Source organism: Manis pentadactyla, chromosome 8 (genome assembly GCF_030020395.1).
Source record: "Manis pentadactyla isolate mManPen7 chromosome 8, mManPen7.hap1, whole genome shotgun sequence".
NCBI classification, from domain to species: Eukaryota; Metazoa; Chordata; class Mammalia; order Pholidota; family Manidae; genus Manis; species Manis pentadactyla.
Window position 1 is genome coordinate 45747096 of NC_080026.1, and position 18292 is coordinate 45765387.

Consider the following 18292-nt stretch of genomic DNA (forward strand, 5'->3'; position numbering starts at 1 on the left):
GCATTGTTTCATGTGCCTGTTGGTCATCTGAATTTCTTCTTTGGAGAAGTATCTGTTCAGCTCCTATGCCCATTTTTTAATTGGATTATTTGCTTTTTGTTTGTTGAGGTGCATGAGCTCTTTATATATTTTGGATGTCAACCCTTTATTAGATCTGTCATTTATGAATATATTCTCCCATACTGTAGAGTGCCTTTTTGTTCTATTGGTGGTGTCCTTTGCTGTACAGAAGCTTTTCAGCTTGATATAGTCCCACTTGTTCATTTTTGCTTTTGTTTCCCTTGCCCAGGGAGACATGTCCATGAAGAAGTCGCTCATGTTTATGTCCAAGAGATTTTTGCCTATGTTTTTTTCTAAGAGTGTTATGGTTTCATGACTTACATTCAGGTCTTTGATCCATTTCAATTTACTTTTGTGTATGGGGTTAGACAATGATCTAGTTTCACTCTCTTACATGTAGCTGTCCAGTTTTGCCAACACCAGATGTTGAAGAGGCTGTCATTTCCCCATTGTATGTCCATGGCTCCTTTATTGTATATTAATTGAGCGTATATATTTGGGTCAATGTCTGGAGACTCTACCCTGTTCCACTGCTCTGTGGCTCTGTTCTTGTGTCAGTACCAAATTGTCTTGATTACTGTGGCTTTGTAGTACAGCTTGAAGTTGGTGAGCGAGATCGCCCCCACTTTATTCTTCCTTCTCAGGATTGCTTTGGCTATTCGGGGTCTTTTGTTGTTCCATATGAATTTTAGAACTATTTGTTCCAGTTCATTGAAGAATGCTGTCGGTATTTTGATAGGGATTGCATTGAATCTGTAGATTGCTTTAGGCAGGATAGCTATTTTGAAAATATTAATTCTTCCTACCCAACAGCATGGGATGAGTTTCCATTTGTTAGTGTCCTCTTTAATTTCTCTTAAGAGTGTCTTGTAGTTTTCAGAGTATAGGTCTTTTACTTCCTTGGTTAGGTTTATTCCTAGGTATTTAATTTTTTTTGATGCAATTGTGAATGGAATTGTTTTCCTGATTTCTCTTACTGCTAGTTCATCAGTGTATAGATAAGCAACAGATTTCTGTGTATTAATTTTGTATACTGCAACTTTGTTGAATTCAGATATTAGTTCCAGTAGTTTTGGAGTGGAGTCTTTAGGGTTTTTTATGCACAATATTATGTCATCTGCATAAAGTGACAGTTTGACTTCTTCTTTACCAATCTGGATTCCTTGTATTTCTTTGTTTTGTTTTATTGCCGTGGCTAGGACCTCCAGTACTATGTTGAATAACAGTGGGGAGAGTGGGCATCCCTGTCTTGTTCCCGATCTTAAGAGGAAAAGCTTTCAGCTTCTCGCTGTTCAGTATCATGTTGGCTGTGGGTTTATCATATATGGCCTTTATTATGTTGAGGTACTTGCCCTCTTTGACCATTTTGTTGAGAGTTTTTATCATGAATGGATGTTGAATTTTGTCAAATGCCTTTTCAGAATCTATGGAGATGATCATGTGGTTTTTGTCCTTCTTTTTGTTGATGTGGTGGATGATGTTGATGGATTTTCGAATGTTGTACCACCATCTTTGCATCCCTGAGATGAATCCTGCTTGGTCATGGTGTATGATCCTCTTGATGTGTTTTTGAATTCGGTTTGCTAATATTTTGTTGAGTATTTTTGCTTCTTTGTTCATCAGGGATACTGGTCTGTAATTTTCTTTTTTTGTGGTGTCTTTGCCTGGTTTTGGTATTAGAGTCATGCTGGCTTCATAGGATGAGTCTCTTCCAGGCTATTTCAGGTCATTGCTTCAGCACAGCACAGCACACGTGCCAGTCTTTTAACATTATCCCTGTACCTGTAACTATGGAAATACATCTTATTCCTAAGATACCAAGACAATCTCAAACCCTGTAACATGCAGAATCTAATAGAAAAGCAGGGAGAGGGGGTGGGAAGCCATCAGAACCTGATCCACCTATTCACACTGCTTTTAAAGAACACATTAAAATGATAATAGCCTGGCTTTCTTAATAAAACACAGTCACTTCACCTTTAAATAAATGCTGTGTCCTAGCTACACTGGGCAACAAATCAGATTTTAGACAACAATCTGTCACCAGTCTGTTTGCTTTCAGATTTGTCACAGGTATTTCTTGTGTCCAACAACTTAGAAGCTGTATCTAACATTTTTCAGATTATACTATTTTTCTTTAGTGTAAAACAGTAAAGCAGAATGCATTTGGCAGCAAAATGATGTCCCAGATTTCACGTGTAAGAGCCAATAATTTTATGATTACCTTTTATCTAGCTTATAGTTCTGCCAACAAATAAAAATTCTGTCTTTTTCTTTTGCTACAGATTTATTATGAGCATGATACTTTCATTCTCTCCACATAAACATGTTACTTTTGCTTAAGAAATTCAAAGCATGCACATTTTAACCACATTAAATCAAATCCAAGTAAAGATCATTAAGAGGTTGCAGATAAAGGACACTGACTAGTCTGTAGTTACTGGCTCTCTCATGCTGAAAATCCAATTCTCCCATGAGCATAAGCACATCTGCATGCTTAAAAAAAACTTACATAGATAATAATCTGATTTTTGAAACCCATGAAAGGAAAACACTGTAATTTTTGCTTCAAGAGGTATGCTAATTGTATGAGGGTAGGAAAAAAAAAAAGCAACATCTATAAAACAATATATTTTTAACTCCCATGTTCTTGCCATTCAAAGCTGAAAGCCTCTGGGTAACCTAGCAACAAAAAACAATCATACAAAGATGAACTATTCTATTAAAGACAGGACAATTGCTTCCATTTGCTACTCAGTTGTTTATCCATTGCTGTTTTAGTCACAATTCTTACACTTAAAATAAAGTTTCATAGGTTTCATACAAACATAATCAATTACAAATACCAGAACAACATAATTTTCAACATGTCAAAAAATACAAGCCAGGACAAAACCCATTTCTTCCCTAAGAGTATTGCTATTAAGTTAATAGTTTCTTGTAACTTAGCTCAAATCCGGAGCTTTTCTTACTCAAGAACATTATTGTTCACAATTAACAAAAGAAAAAATAGATAAATTAGACTTCATCAAAATTAAAAACTTTTAAACACCAAGAAAATGAAAAGACAAAACCCATAGAATGGGAAAAATAAGCCCAAATCATGTATCTGCCAAGAACCTTGTATCCAGAATATTTAAAGAACTCTCATAGCTCATCAGCAAAAAGACAAATCAATATAAAAATGGACAAAGTTCTTGAATAGAGATTTTTCCAAATTCTACAAATGGCCAACAAACACATGAAATTATGTGCAACATCATTAGTCATTAGGAAAATGCAAATCAAAACCACAATGAGATACCACTTCATACCCACTAGGATGACTATAATAAAAAAATTTTTTAAAAGGAAAAATTTGGGGGTTGTGTTGTTGAAGATGAGGAGAGACTGGAACCCTCACACATTTCTGGTGGGAATATAAAATGGAGAAGCCACTGTGGAAAACATTTTGACAGTTCCTGAAGAACTTAAACACAGAATTATAATTACCATGTGATCCAGCATTCTACTTTTAGGTATATACTCAAAAGAACTGAAAACAGTTGTTCATACAAAAACTTGAAAATAAATGTTCAAAGCAGCACTATTCATAATACCCCAAAGGTAGAAACAATCCAAAGGTTCATCAATAGATGAATGGATAAACAAAGTGTGATATAGCTACACAATGAAATATCATTAAAAGGAATGAAGTATTGATGCACGCTACAAGATGGATGAACCTTGAAAACACTGCATCAAGTGAAAGAAGCCAGACACAAAAGAACACATTGTATTATTCCGTTTCTACGAAATGTCCAAAGTAAATTTACAGAGAAAGTAAATTAGTGATTTCTTATAGTGGGGAGTTAGAGAGACAGAGGAGGGTGACAGCTGAGGAATACCAGGTTTCCCTCTTGTGGTGATAAAGATATTCTAAAACTGGTGATGGCTGCACATGCCTGTTAAGACCCTAAAAATGACTAAGTTATACACTCTAAATGGGTGACCGTATGCTAGGTGAATTATTTGCATGTCTGCATGGATAAGGGGCAGTAGAATGTTCACCTAAGAAGCACAGATTTCGGATGAGGTTACATTTAATTGTTTTGTATTTTGTTTTGGGCAGGAGGTAGAATGTGGTTTGGATTTAGATACATATCTCACATCCAAGGAGAAATGTCAGACATGCACATGCTCCACGCAGAGTTACAACACTGAGGAAAGTATGGGCAAGAGACAAACATTTGTGGAAAAAAATGTTACCTGGCTAGCAAAACAAAGTTCGGGCCACAGGTAAGTATAACCAGAGTGAGAACATTGCCTAAGAAAGGGAGAGGCCAGGATCAAGCTTTAAGAATTTAACGGCAAGGGGTACACATTAAACAAATGAAGGAGACCTAAAAGGAGCCCAAAGGCAGGAAGAAATCAAGAGGAGGTCAGGCCTGAGTAGCCAAGAAGGGAGGCTGCTTGAAGAGGAGGAAGAGGCTCAGACCAAGCAGTGTGAAGACTGAAACTGCCTGTTGGGGGTAGCAGCACAGACGCTATGATTACTGCACCAGTAGCTGTGTGAGTGAAATGAGACAGCAAGCCTGGCACAGTCTGAGGTGTGACTAGGTGAAGAAACTAGCACAGGGAATATAGGAAACCCAGGAGAAGTTTGCTGTCCAGGGGAGAGAGGCAAAGCAATGAAAATAGATGAATAGAGATAGAAGTACGTGTGTTTTTAGTGAAAGACACTCAGTATGTTCAAAAATCAACAGGCCAGGACAAGGAGCGTGAGAGATCAGAATAAATACAGGCCAATATCTCTCCTGAATTTAGACACTAAAGTCCTTAACAATCTATTAGCAAACCAAATACAGTAAAAAAGGAATTGTACACCATGGCCAAAAGGGATTTATTCCAGGTATGCAAGGCTGGTTTACATTTGAAAAATCAATCAATATAGTTCATAATCTCATCACACTAAAAAAAAAAAAAAGTAATATCACTTGACACCCAAAAAGCATTTCATAAAAAGCCCAATACCCTGAAAGGAATCCAGATTGGAAAAGGTGGAAGTACAACAGTCTATACTCACAGATTAAATGATCTTGTATATAGAAAATCCTAAGAAAAAAACCCACCAGAGGGAAAAAATAGAACTAATTAACAGATTCAGCAAAGATGCAGGATCCAAGATCAAATATAAATTCAACTGTGTTTCTATATAGTAGCAGTGAACAATCCAAAAGAAAACTGAAAAAACAATTCCATTTACAATACCACCAAAAAGAATAAAATAGGAAAAATGTAACAAAATTTTCTGTCTTTTTTATAGAAATTGACATTAGCTGATCCTGCAATCCACATGGAAATGCAAAGAACCCATAATAGCCAAAACAATCTTGAAAAGAATAAAGCTGCAAAAAAATCCTTTCAAACATGGAATCATATCACAAAGCTCAATTCATCAAGACTACATGTTACTGTCATAGGGTTAAGCATACACATCTATAGGGCAGAATTTGGAGTTCAGAAATAAATTCACAAAGTTACTGCCAAATGATTTTTGAGAAGGGTGCCAAGAAAGGCCAAGGGAGGAAAGAAAAGTCTTTTCAACAAATGGTGCTGGGATAACTGGATATCCACATGCAAAACAATAAAGTTGGATACCTACCTCCCCCCAAATATAAAAATTAAATCAAGATGGATCAACAACCTAAATGTAAGCTCTAAAGCTACACAACTCTTAGAAGAAAACATAGATGTAAATTTTCGAAGCCTTGAATTAGGCTATTATTTCCTAGATATCAATCTACTTCTTAGACCAAAAGCACAAACAACAAGATTGTACTACATCAAAATTAAAAACTTCTCTGCTGCAAACAATACCATCGAGAAAGTGATACAAAAACCCACACAATGGGAAAAATATCTTCAATACATATCTTTCTGATAACGACTTTTTATCCATAACATATAAAGAACTCATAACTCAACAACAGACAGTCCCATAAAAACTTGAACAGACATTTCTACAAGAAAGGTATGTAAATGGCCAATAAGCACATGAAAAGATGGTCAACAGCATTTGTCATTAAGGGAAGGCAAATCAAAACCACAATGATATACCAGTTCACACCCACTGGGAAAACTATAATTAAAGAAACAGACAGTTAAAGTATTGACTCAGACATGAATAAATTGGAACTCTCATACATTATGGTGAGAATGCAAAATGGTGGAGCTGTTTGGGAAGATAGTGTGGCATTTATACAGAAGGTTAAACATAAAGTTACTATATGACCCAGCAATAATTCCACTGCAAGATATATACACAAGAGAAATGAAATGAGGCTAGAACGTCCAAAATTATCCAGGAGGCCAGTGAACTTCTGGGAAGAACAATACGAGATTACATCTGAATGGTGGTCAGCATCAGGTCTGTGGGGCCTGGTGGGCCAGGGGGAACCACTGACCTGTAGTTCTCATATGATGGGAAATCTTTCAATGATTCTGAACAGGGGAGTAATGTCACTCTAGTTACAAAAAAGGTTCACTCAGATAGCTGTGTGATAAATGGACTTTAGGTATTGGGAAAGAGTAAAAGCAGGGATCCTGAGAGACTACCACAAGAGCGCAGGTGAAATACCACGGCAGTGTGCACTAGGAGAGGGGAAGCAGTTACACTGAGAATCATGTTTATCCTGATGTATTCTGAACATAAAGCCAACAAGATTAACTAATGATTTCAAGTAGATCATGAAAGAAAGCCAATGACAACTCCACAGTGTTCCTGAGAAAGTAAGTAAATGAAGGGTAGGTCTTAACACTTAGAAACTCTGACCGAGACAGCAAATCCAGCTCTTCAGAAATAGCATCAGCATTACTGATATAAAACTGAAAAAGCAAAGATAGAATAACTTTTTTTCTACTTACCATTTGCAGTTTGTATCATGTTTCCAGATTTTTGGACTTCATCAAATTTTGTAAAAATTACATTCAATCTGTGCAAAAAAAAGGAAAAAATATTTAAACAAAAAACCATCACTATTTACAGTCAATTACATTAAATACTAATGTGAAGTTGAGTCATACTCCAAAGAAAATTGATACCCACCTAATAACAAAAACAGTAACTATAGCAATACCATTAACAACAGCCAACAATAACTGAGCACATACTATATAGGCCAGGCACTGACCTAAGAGCTCCATCTGAAAAATTTTGTTTAATACTTCTAGCAGCCTTATAAGAGATTACCATCATCCCCACTTTGCACCAGGAGGAAATCAAGACCCTTAATTTACTTAAGGTAACACAGCTAGTTAGGGTGGAGAGACCACCCTGATAGTAAAAACAGAGCCCATGCTCTCAGACATTAATTAAACCGACTGACTGCTCTACACAAAACACACACATTATGAAATGTATACTTCTATTTCTGTCCAAGCACAAACTGTTGACTGCTTAGGATAAAGATTTTCCAGATGCACAGATATTATAATACAAAGGCTTTTCTGTGACTTACCATTAATTAAAAAATGCCGTAATTCCCCTAGAAACATTGTAATTAGAAAATCTTAAGCTTAAAAAAACCTACATGACATTTCTTTTCTATGAATGAATCATTTTCACCTTGATATTTAAATTGATGCAAAACTCCTTAACCAGTCAAAATATTCCATCCCAGTGACACCAAAAATATGTGGAAAACTGGAGGCAGGGCGGGTGTAGATGGTTTGTACCTTACTTTGTAGATAAAGTCAAGAAAAAGGCCTCCCCAAACCAAACTCAGATACACTGGAATAAGTATAAAGGTTGAGATTCCCAAGTCATGTACTTTTGCATTCAAACCTATGCCACCTATTGCAGTGACGAGACTGGAAATTTTAGTACTGTCTTACAAACCATCCTTTCATAAAAGCTCTATAATCATTTCAAATATCTTCTTTTCTTCCTAACAAGAAGGGAAGCTCCTTGGGGGTGGGGAAGGACTGCATTTTTTTGGTATTGTGTACACACCAAGCATGACACCATGCAGGAGCACTGTATCAGAAAGACCTGTCCTTGACCTCACTCCATAAAACAAGGCACCTCACACCTCCCGGTCTCAGTTCATTCATTGTGCATTCACTGAGCCTAGCACTGAGCTAGCTAGATGCTCCATGTGTAAAGTTCCTACCCTCTATAGCTTCTACTTCTTTCCATTCTACATTCTAAGTAACAGAGGAGCCAAAAATACATATTAGTGAAGGGAGATAAAATGAAAGAGATGAACTAGCCTGATATACAGCCTCTCCCCCTTCCCATCCCACAGCAGATATCAATAATCTTTTGGACCCATCTTTCCATTTAAGCCTAGATGTAGCCTCAGAAACCTCAAAACTCTTTCAGGCAACCACTACTGATTAATCAAAATTGGCACTAAACTAAAAATCTACTTGTCTTTTCAGGACCAGATATGAGTAGAACTATCACTCACTTTAAAATTCAGTGGTTACTGAAGATATGGAAAGATGCCTCAGAATGAATTTCTTATGATCATCTTCCCTTTTATAAGTTACAAAGAGCTTCAATGGCTGAAAAAGCCCATAAATAATATCACTATTCAGAGGTTACCGGGACACGTCCTGACCAAGTTACCACTTGATTGTGTCACAACTATACCCTCTGATGTGACCACATTTGCAACTTTGCAACTTGGGGACAAGGTATATACCTCTAGTCTGTTTCTTCCTGAAATTACTGAGCGGGAGCAAGTATTTATTCTACTCCTGGGAAAATGAAAATTCTGGAAGAGCTGAGAGAGTCTCTATCTGTGTTAATGTCTACTCCCTGTGGCCACATTACCTACAACTGGCAGACCCAAACAACTAGATATGAGAATGTTAAAAAGACTCCTGTTTTTGGCACTGGCACCTTAATTAAGAATCCATCAGGCAAGCAGGCCTCTCCCTCCAGTTTCTCATTCCTGTCTCACTAGTTGCCTCATTCTTTGTTCAATAATGCCATTACAATGGCCCCTGTGAAGGTTACCCCCTTAGGAACAGTTTTTGTCTGCACTTGTGAACACAGCAACACAATCTTGGAACCTATCAATTTTCACATGTGTATAAGGGTGAGTTTTGTACATTCAATGACACTAAATAAAATAATGATTATTCTCTGAAGCCAGCAACTTTCTTTCATTTTTTAATTTTAAAACTTTGTGTCTCAAATTTAAAATAAATTTCTTTACTAGTTTGACAAATAACAAATACCATTTTCCCCAGGTTTTTCTGAATTTAAATTTTATATTCAACTCTCCAATCTAATTAGTGTTTGTTTTACAATAAGACTTAGACTTAATTATTGCTCCCTACAATATTTTATAGTAAGTTTAAAATAATTTCCTAGAGGCAAATACTAGTAATCTTATAGTCAAGAAGCACCACCCATGCACTCAGAGTTCCTAACTGGCTTCTTTAGTTCACTACTCTTAAATATGAGCAGATAATTCTAAGATACATGAGCAAAGCTTCTAACATGAAAAAGACCAAAATGAACAGACATATACCCCAATCCAAGTTTGGAGGAAACTAAGAAGAGAAAAGTTCTTAAAATATGTAATTAATAACTTCCCAAAGAATTAGAGGAAGTACTGCAATCATAAAAGTAAACAGAGGAGCACTCTGAAATGGCAGAATAAGGACGTCTGAAAATCTGCTCCTCCAAAGCAGCAAAGAAAGCACTGGCAAAATCTATCAAAATCAAGTTTTTCAAAACTCTGGAAATTTAACAAAGGCTTGCAACAATCCAGGAATATTCTTTAAGAAAAATGGCTGAATCTTGATGAGAACAGCAAGCTTTCCAATGTTTAGCTGTGCCATATTTCCAGCTCCAACTCACCAACTGAAAACCAACAGCCTCAAAACAATGGTAGTTTGAAAACCAGCAGTTTCACAGCCACTGAAAACAGGTGAACAAGTCTGAGGCTCCATAAAAATCCCCATTTTGAAGAAAAAAATCCCAATTCCCAGAGATCTGTCATTATTTGATCTGTGTGGCATATTGTGGAATTCCCATTCACAGGTTTTATCTTTATTTGACGTGATTCAGAGCATGTTCAGTGTGAGATCTGCTCTAGAGGCCATCATCAAAAATAATCAGTGACAACTCTTTAACACAGCAGCTGCCTCAGATGGCAATAACAACTGGGGAAGAGAAACTGACCAAAAAGCTCACAAGGAAACACTGAAGAATGAATTTTCACAGGGAACTCTGAATAGCTCAGACATATTCCTGGGAATCTAGAAAGCAACACATATGTGCAAGGCTTTGCACATGCCAAGACAAGACCCAAGAAAGCACTAAAATCTCACCTAGCTAGCTAATGTTGAGGCTCTGCACAAATATGCAAAAAAGGAAAAAACTGAAGATGTATAAACTGCCTGCCACAACACTGAAATCATGCCCCAACATACATAGAGAGCCCTACAGCTAAGGCCGGGAGATTTATGGATTGAAGGCATTTAAAGAGATCTCTGTCCAATCATTAGCTGAACAGTAAGCTAATCAAACAGAGACTTCAATAGTCACACAAAACAAAAAAATATAACTTTACAACATTCATTAAGAAAAGTCACAAAACAAGCAATACAACAAACACGTCACCCACAAAAAGGGACAGGAAAGGTAATTTCCAAAGTTACCACATTATTTAAAATGATAAGTTCCAACAAAAAACTATGAGACACATAAAGAAACAAGAAAAGATGGCCCATACAAAGTGGGGAAAAAATATCAGTCAACTAAAACTATCCTTAAAGGAAGCCCAGACACTGAACTTACTAGATGAATACTAGAAATCAACTATTATGTTGAAAAGAACAAAAGTAAATTATTTCTAAAGAACTAAAGGAGAAATCCTGAAAGATGGTGGTGTGAGAGGTGAGACAGAGGCTTCTGCTTAAAACAGTATAAATACAAAAATAAAATTAATACAACTAATTCTGAAAGAGCAACAGGAAAGAGGACTGTGCCAGACTGCATACACCTAGAGAAGAGAAGAGCAGACATCACAGAACAGGGTAACGTACAAAAGCTGTGGCCCGGTGGGACCCAAGCCCTTCCCCCACCCTAGCTCATGGGCAGGAGGAAGAAAAACTGAGTGGGGAGGGAGTGGAGGCCTGGGACTGCTAAATACCTAACTCCAGAGATCCTCTCTGGGAACACAAACCCACATTTCATGGTGCTTTCATTATACTCTCGTGATTAGGGGATTGGAAAGCTAAGACAGGCAGACTTCCTGGAGAGACTGAGATTCCAGCCGCTTGTGGAAAGCAGAGATCCGTATCTGGCTGCACTGGTACAAAAGAAAGGCAGGCAGTCTGAGAGACTTCCTCACAAGGAGACCCTTAGCAAGAGGGCGGTAAAAGGGGCAAGGATTGCATAGAGCTTACTGCTCAGGACAAAGAACAGGTAGACAAAACAGTCCGGGTGAACTCTGCCCAGCAGATTGGGAGCTTTCACGATCTTCAGGTGGACCAACTCCCTGGCTGGCTACACAGCTCCAAGGACCCTCTCCAGGATACGCAGCATACTGTGCCTTTCTCCAAGCCAGCCCCACCTGGCTCGCAAACTGGCAAATCCTACCCTGGCGTTAGGCAAGCCAGAGGGAAGATCTGTTTACAGCAACTACAAACGGAAAGCATAGAGGCTTATACCTGTCTCCTAGGCCCACTGGTTCAGGCAGTGGAGACAGGCATAGCAGCCGGGAAACAGGGAACAGCTCTTTCCTCCCCCCAGACACCAATAACACTCCTCCTCTGTCACCCCCGACACTGCTTCAGGGGCTGAGCAGCTCCAGAGAGTAGAGCTTCTGGACACTACAGGGCGCCATATACAAATATGAAACACCAAAGGAACTTGGTTCAAAGTAAGATTAATACAACTCCTGAGAAAGACGTCATCGACCTCATGAATCTTTCTGAAAGGGATTTTAAAATAAAAATCATTGACATATTCATGGAGGTACGGAAAGATATTCAAGAACTCAGGAATGAATTCAAGTCAGAGATATCATTGCTGAAGAGCACAATGGAGGGTATTAGAAGCAGATTAGATACGGTGGAGTTGATAAATGAAATAGAAACTAGAGAAGAGGAATCCAAAGAAGCTGAGGCAAAGAGAAAAAAGGATCTCTAAGAATGAAAGAATATTGAGAGAACTGTGTGACCAATACAAACGGAACAATATTTGCATTATAGGGATACCAGAAGAAGAAGAGAGAGAAAAAGGGATAGAAAGTGTCTTTGAAGAGGTAACTGCTGAAAACGTCTCCAATCTGGGGAAGGAGATAGCCTCTCAGGCCATGGAGGTGCACAGATCTCCCAACACAAGGGACCCAAGAAAGACAACACCAAGACATACAGTAATTAAAATGGCAAAGAACAAAGATAAGGACAGACTACTACAAGCAGCCAGACAGAGAAATAAGATCACATACAAAGGAAAGCCCATCAGGCTATCATCAGACTTATCAGCAGAAACCTTACAGGTCAGAAGGGAGTGGCATGATGCATTTAAGCCAATGAAGCAGAAAGGCCTCAAATCAAGATTACTTAATCCAGCAAGATTATCATTTAAATTTGAAGGAGGAATTAAACAATTTTCAGATAAGCAAAAGCTGTGAGAATTTACCTCCCACAAACCATCTCTCCAGTGTATTATAGAGGGATTACTATAGATGGAAGAGGTCATAATGTTTAATAGCTGTCACCAGAGGTAATAATACCACAGTAAAGAAAGTACAACAGCTAATTACTAAGCAAATGCAAATTAAATTAACTATCCCCAAAGTCAATCAAGGAATTGACAAAAGAGTACAGAATATGATACCTAATATATAAAGAATGGAGGAGGAAGAACAAGGAGGAGAAAAAAAAAGAGCCTTTAGATTGTGTTTGTAATAGCATACTGAGTGAATTCAGTTAGATTCTCAGACAGTAAGGAAGTTAATCTTGAACCTTTGGTAACCATGAATCTAAAGCCTGCAATGGCAGTAAGTACATACCTATTGATAATCACCCTTAATATAAATGGTCTGAATGCACCAATCAAAAGACATAGAGTACTAGAATGGATAAAAAACAAGACACATCTATATGCTACCTACAAGACTCACTTTAAACCCAAAGGCATACACAGACTGAAAATGAAGGGATGGAAAAAAATATTTCATGCAACTAATAGGGAGAAAAAAGCAGGAGTTGAAGTACTTGTATCAGACAAAATAGATGTCAAAACAAAGTCACAAGAGACAAAGAAGGACATTACATAATGATAAAAGGGTCAATCCAACAAGAAGATATAACCATTTACAAGTATCTATGTGCCCAACACAGGAATACCAACATATGTGAAACAAATACTAACAGAATTAAAAGGAGAAATAGAACGCAATGCATTCATTCAAAGAGACTTCAACACTCCACTCACTCTGAAGGACAGATCAACCAGACAGAAAATAAGGACACAGAGGCACTGAACAACAGGTTAGAATAGATGGACCTAACAGACATCTACAGAACTCTACACCCAAAAGCAGCAGGATACACATTCTGCTCAAGGGCACATGGGACATTTTCAAGAAGACATCATATACTAGGCCACAAAAAGAGCCTCAGTAAATTCAAAAACATTGAATTGTACCAAACAGTTTCTCAGACCACAAAGGTTATGAAACTAGAAATAAATTACTCAAAGAAATTGAAAAATCCCACAAACACATGCAGGCTTCACAACATGCTTCTAAATAACCAATGGATCAATGACCAAATAAAAACAGAGATCAAGCAATACATGGAGACAAATGACAACAATAATTAAACACCGCAAAAATCTGAGGGATGCAGCGAAGACAGTGCTAAGAGGAAAGTATATTGCAATATTTTCCTACCTCAGAAAAGAACAATCCCATATGAACAGCCTAAACTCACAATTAATGAAACTAGTAAAAGAAGAACAAAAGATGTTGAAAGACAGTAGAAGGAGGGGCATAATAAAGATTACACCAGAAAGAAATAAAATTGACAAGAATAAAACAATGGAAAGAATCAATGAAAGCAAGAGCCAGTTCTGAGAGAAAAAAAACAAAACAGACAAACCCCTAGCCAGACTTAACAAGAAAAAAAGAGAGTCTCCACAGATAAACACAATGAGAAATGAGAAAGGAAAAATCACTACGGACACCACAGAAATACAAAGATTTATTAGAGAATACTCTGAAAAATTACATGCTAACAAACTGGATAACCTGGAAGAAATGGACAACTTTCTAGAAAAACACAAACTTCCAAGGCTGACCCAGAAACAAACAGAAAATCTGAATAGACCAATTACCAGCAACAAAATTGAACTGGTAATCAAAAAACTAAGTAAGAACAACATCCCTGGACCAGATGGCTTCAATGCTGAGTTTTATCAAGCATTTAGTGAAGACCTAATACTCATCCTCCTTAAAGTTTTCCAAGGAGTAGAAGAAGAGGGAATACTTCCAAACTCATTCTATGAGGCCAGCAGCAATCCAATACCAAAACCAGGCAAAGACACCACAAAAGAAGAAATTACAGACCAATATCCCTGATGAACATAAATGCAAAAATACTCAACAAAATATTAGTAAACCGAATTAAAAAATACATCAAAAAGATCATCCATCATGATCAAGTACAATATTTTCCAGGAATGAAAGGATGGTACAACACTCGAAAATCCATCAACATCATCCACGACATCAACAAAAAGGACAAAAACCACATGATCATCTCCATAGATTCTGAAAAAGCATTCAACAAAATTCAACATCCATTCATGATAAAAACTCTCAACCAAATGGGTATACATGGCAAGTACCTCAACATAATAAAGGCCATATATGATAAACCCACAGCCAACATCATACTTAACAGCAAGAAGCTGAAAGCTTTTTGTTTAAGATCGGTAACAAGACAAGGATGCCCACTCTCCTCACTTTTATTCAACATAGTACTAGAGGTCCTCCTAGCCATGGCAATCAGACAATACAAAGAAATAAAAGGCATCCAGACTGGAGAGGAAAAAGTCAAAGTGTCCCTGTTTGCAGATGACATAATATTGTACATAAAAAACCCTAAAGAATCCACTCCAAAACTACTACATCTAATATCTGAATTCAGCGAAGTTTTGCAGGATACAAAATTAATACACAGAAACCTAACAATGAACTAGCAGAGAGAGAACTCAGAAAAACAATTCTATTCACAGATGCATCAAAAAGAATAAAAAACCTAGGAATAAACCTAACCAAGGAAGTGAAAGACCTATACTCTGAGAACTTCAAGACACTCATGAGAGAAATTAAAGAGGATACTAATAAATGGAAACACATCTAGTGCTCATGGATAGGAAGAATTAATATTGCCAAATTGACCATCTTGCCTAAAACAATCTACAGATTCAATGCAATCCTTATCAAAATACCAACAGCATTCTTCAACTAGAGAAAATAATTCTAAAATTCAGACGGAACGACCAGAGAACCCAAATAGCCAAGGCAATCCTGAGGAGGAAGAATAAAGCTGGAGGGATTATGCTCCCCAACTTCAAGCTCTACTACAAAGCCACAGTAATCAAGACAATTTGGTACTGCCACAAGATCAGAACCATAGACCAATGGAACAGACTAGAGAGTCCTGATATAAACCCAACCATATATGGTCAATTAATATATGATAAAGGAGCCATGGACATACAATGGAGAAATGACAGCCTCTTCAACAGCTGGGGTTGGCAAAACTGGACAGTTACATGCAAGAGAATGAAACTGGATTACTGTCTATCACAATACACAAAAGCAAACTTGAAATGGATCAAAGACCTCAAAATAAGTCATGAAACCATAAAACTCTTAGAAGACAACATAGGCAAAAATCTCCTGAATATAAGCATGAGCAACTTCTTCCAGAATGCATCTCCTTGAGCATGGGAAACAAAAGCTAAAATGAACTCATGGGACTACATCAAACTAAAAAGTTTCTGTACGGCAAAGGACACCATCAACAGAACAAAAAGGCACCCTACAGTATTGGAGAATATATATTTGTAAATGACATATCCGACAAGGAGTTAACATCCAAAATACATAAAGAGCTTACATGCCTCAACACTCAAAAAGCAAATAACCCGATTAACAAACGGGCAGAGGACAGGAAGAGACAGTTCTCCAAAGAAGAAATTCAGATGGCCAACAGATATATGAAAAGATGCTCCACATCACTAATCTTCAGGAAAACCCAAATTAAAACCACAATGAGATATCACCTCACACCAGTAAGGATGGCCAGCATCGAAAAGACTAAGAACAACAAATGCTGGCGAGGATGTGGAGAAAGGGGAACCCTCCTGCACTGCTGGTGGGAATGTAAGCTAGTTCAACCATTGTGGAAAGCAATATGGAGGTTTCTCAAAAAGCTCAAAATAGAAATACCATTCGACTGGGGAGTCCCACTCCTTGGAATTTATCCAAAGAATACAACTCTCAGATTCAAAAAGACATATGCACCCCTATGTCTATTGCAGCACTTTTTACAATAGCTAAGACACAGAAGCAACCTAAGTATCCACCAGTGGATGAATGGATAAAGAAGATGTGGTACATATACACAATAGAATACTATTCAGCCATAAGAAACAAATCCTACCATTTGCAACAACATGGATGGAGCTAGAGGACATTATGCTCAGTGAAATAAGCCAGATGGAGAAAGACAAGTGCCAAATGATTTCCCTCATTTGTGGAGTATAACAATGAAGCAAAACTGAAGGAACAAAATAGTAGCCGACTCAGAGACTCCAAGAAGGAACTAGTGGTTACCAAAGGGGAGGGGTGTGGGTGGGCGGGTATGGAGGGAGGGAGAAGCGGATTGAGGGGCATTATGTTTAGTACGCATGATGTGGGGGATCATGGGGAGAATACTGTAGCACAGAGAAGACACATAGTGGATCTGTGGCATCTTACTACTCTGACGGACAGTGACTGCACTGGGGTATGGGTAGGGACTTGATAATATGGTTAAATGTAGTAACCACACAGTTTTTTCATGTGAAACCTTTATAAGTGTGTATATCAATCCTTCTGTAATGAAACATTTAAAATAATAATAATAATAATAAAATAAAATGAAAGCCCTCAAACAAAAAAAAAAAACTAAAGGAAGTATGAGAACAATGTCTCCACAAAGAGAATATCAATGAAGAGATAGAAAATATAAGAACCACACAGAAATTCTAAGAAATGAAAAGTAGAATAACTGAAACAAAAAATTCACTAGATAGTTTCAAACTGGATTTCAGGTAAGAGAAGCAAGCAAGCAGCAGCAAATTTGAAAATGAGGCAATTAACAATACCCTTTGTGATAAATAATGATCAACAAAAAACAAAAAGAACAGAGACAAAGAGATCTTCTTATATACCAATGTACAAACATATACATAATGGGAATCCAGGAACATGAAGAGAAAGAAAAGTAGCCAGAAAATACGTATGAAGAAATAATGGAGAAAACTACAACCTTCGAAGGCTGGCCCAGGAAGAAACAGAAAACCTGAACAGAGCAATTACCACCAATGAAATCGAGTTGGTAATCAAAAAACAACCTAAGTACAAAACTCCTGTCCCAGCTAGCTTTCTGGCTGAAATTTATCAAACATTTAAAGAAGAGCAAATACCCATTGTTCTTGAAGTATTCCAAAAGAGGAAGGAATATTTCAAAACTCTTTCTATGAGGCCAGCAAGACTTTAATATCAAAACCAGATAAAAACACCACAAAAAAATTACACACCAAATTCCTGACGAACACAGCTGTAAAACTCAACAAAATATTAGCAAACCAAATTTAAAAATACATGACAAAGATCATCCATCATGACCAAGTTACAATGTCTGAAAATTAACGAATATTATATACCACATCAACAAAAGAAAAATCACATGATCATCTCCATAGATGCTGAAAAAGCATTTGACAAAATTCAACACCCAGTCTTGATAAAAACTCTCAACAAAATGGTTATAGAGGGTAAGTACCTCAACATAATAAAGGTCATATACAACAAACCCACAGCAAACATCACACTTAGCATAGCAAAGAGCTGAAAGCTTTTCCTCTAAGATGATGAACAAGACAAGGATGTCCATTCTCCCCACTTTTGTTCAACATAGTACTGGAGGTCTTAGCCAC

At 37.3% G+C, this 18292-nt stretch overlaps 1 protein-coding gene across 6 annotated transcripts in view; it reads right to left on the reverse strand.

Annotated features, from left to right (window-relative positions):
- Positions 1-18292, reverse strand: part of CLASP1 (cytoplasmic linker associated protein 1) — a 321777-nt gene that overhangs the window by 151212 nt on the left and 152273 nt on the right. For all 6 annotated transcript variants that reach the window (XM_057505720.1, XM_057505716.1, XM_057505718.1 and 3 more), the window contains exon 10: positions 6967-7034. In XM_057505720.1, the coding sequence (XP_057361703.1) occupies positions 6967-7034 (68 nt within the window). The remainder of the gene's footprint in view (positions 1-6966; positions 7035-18292) is intronic.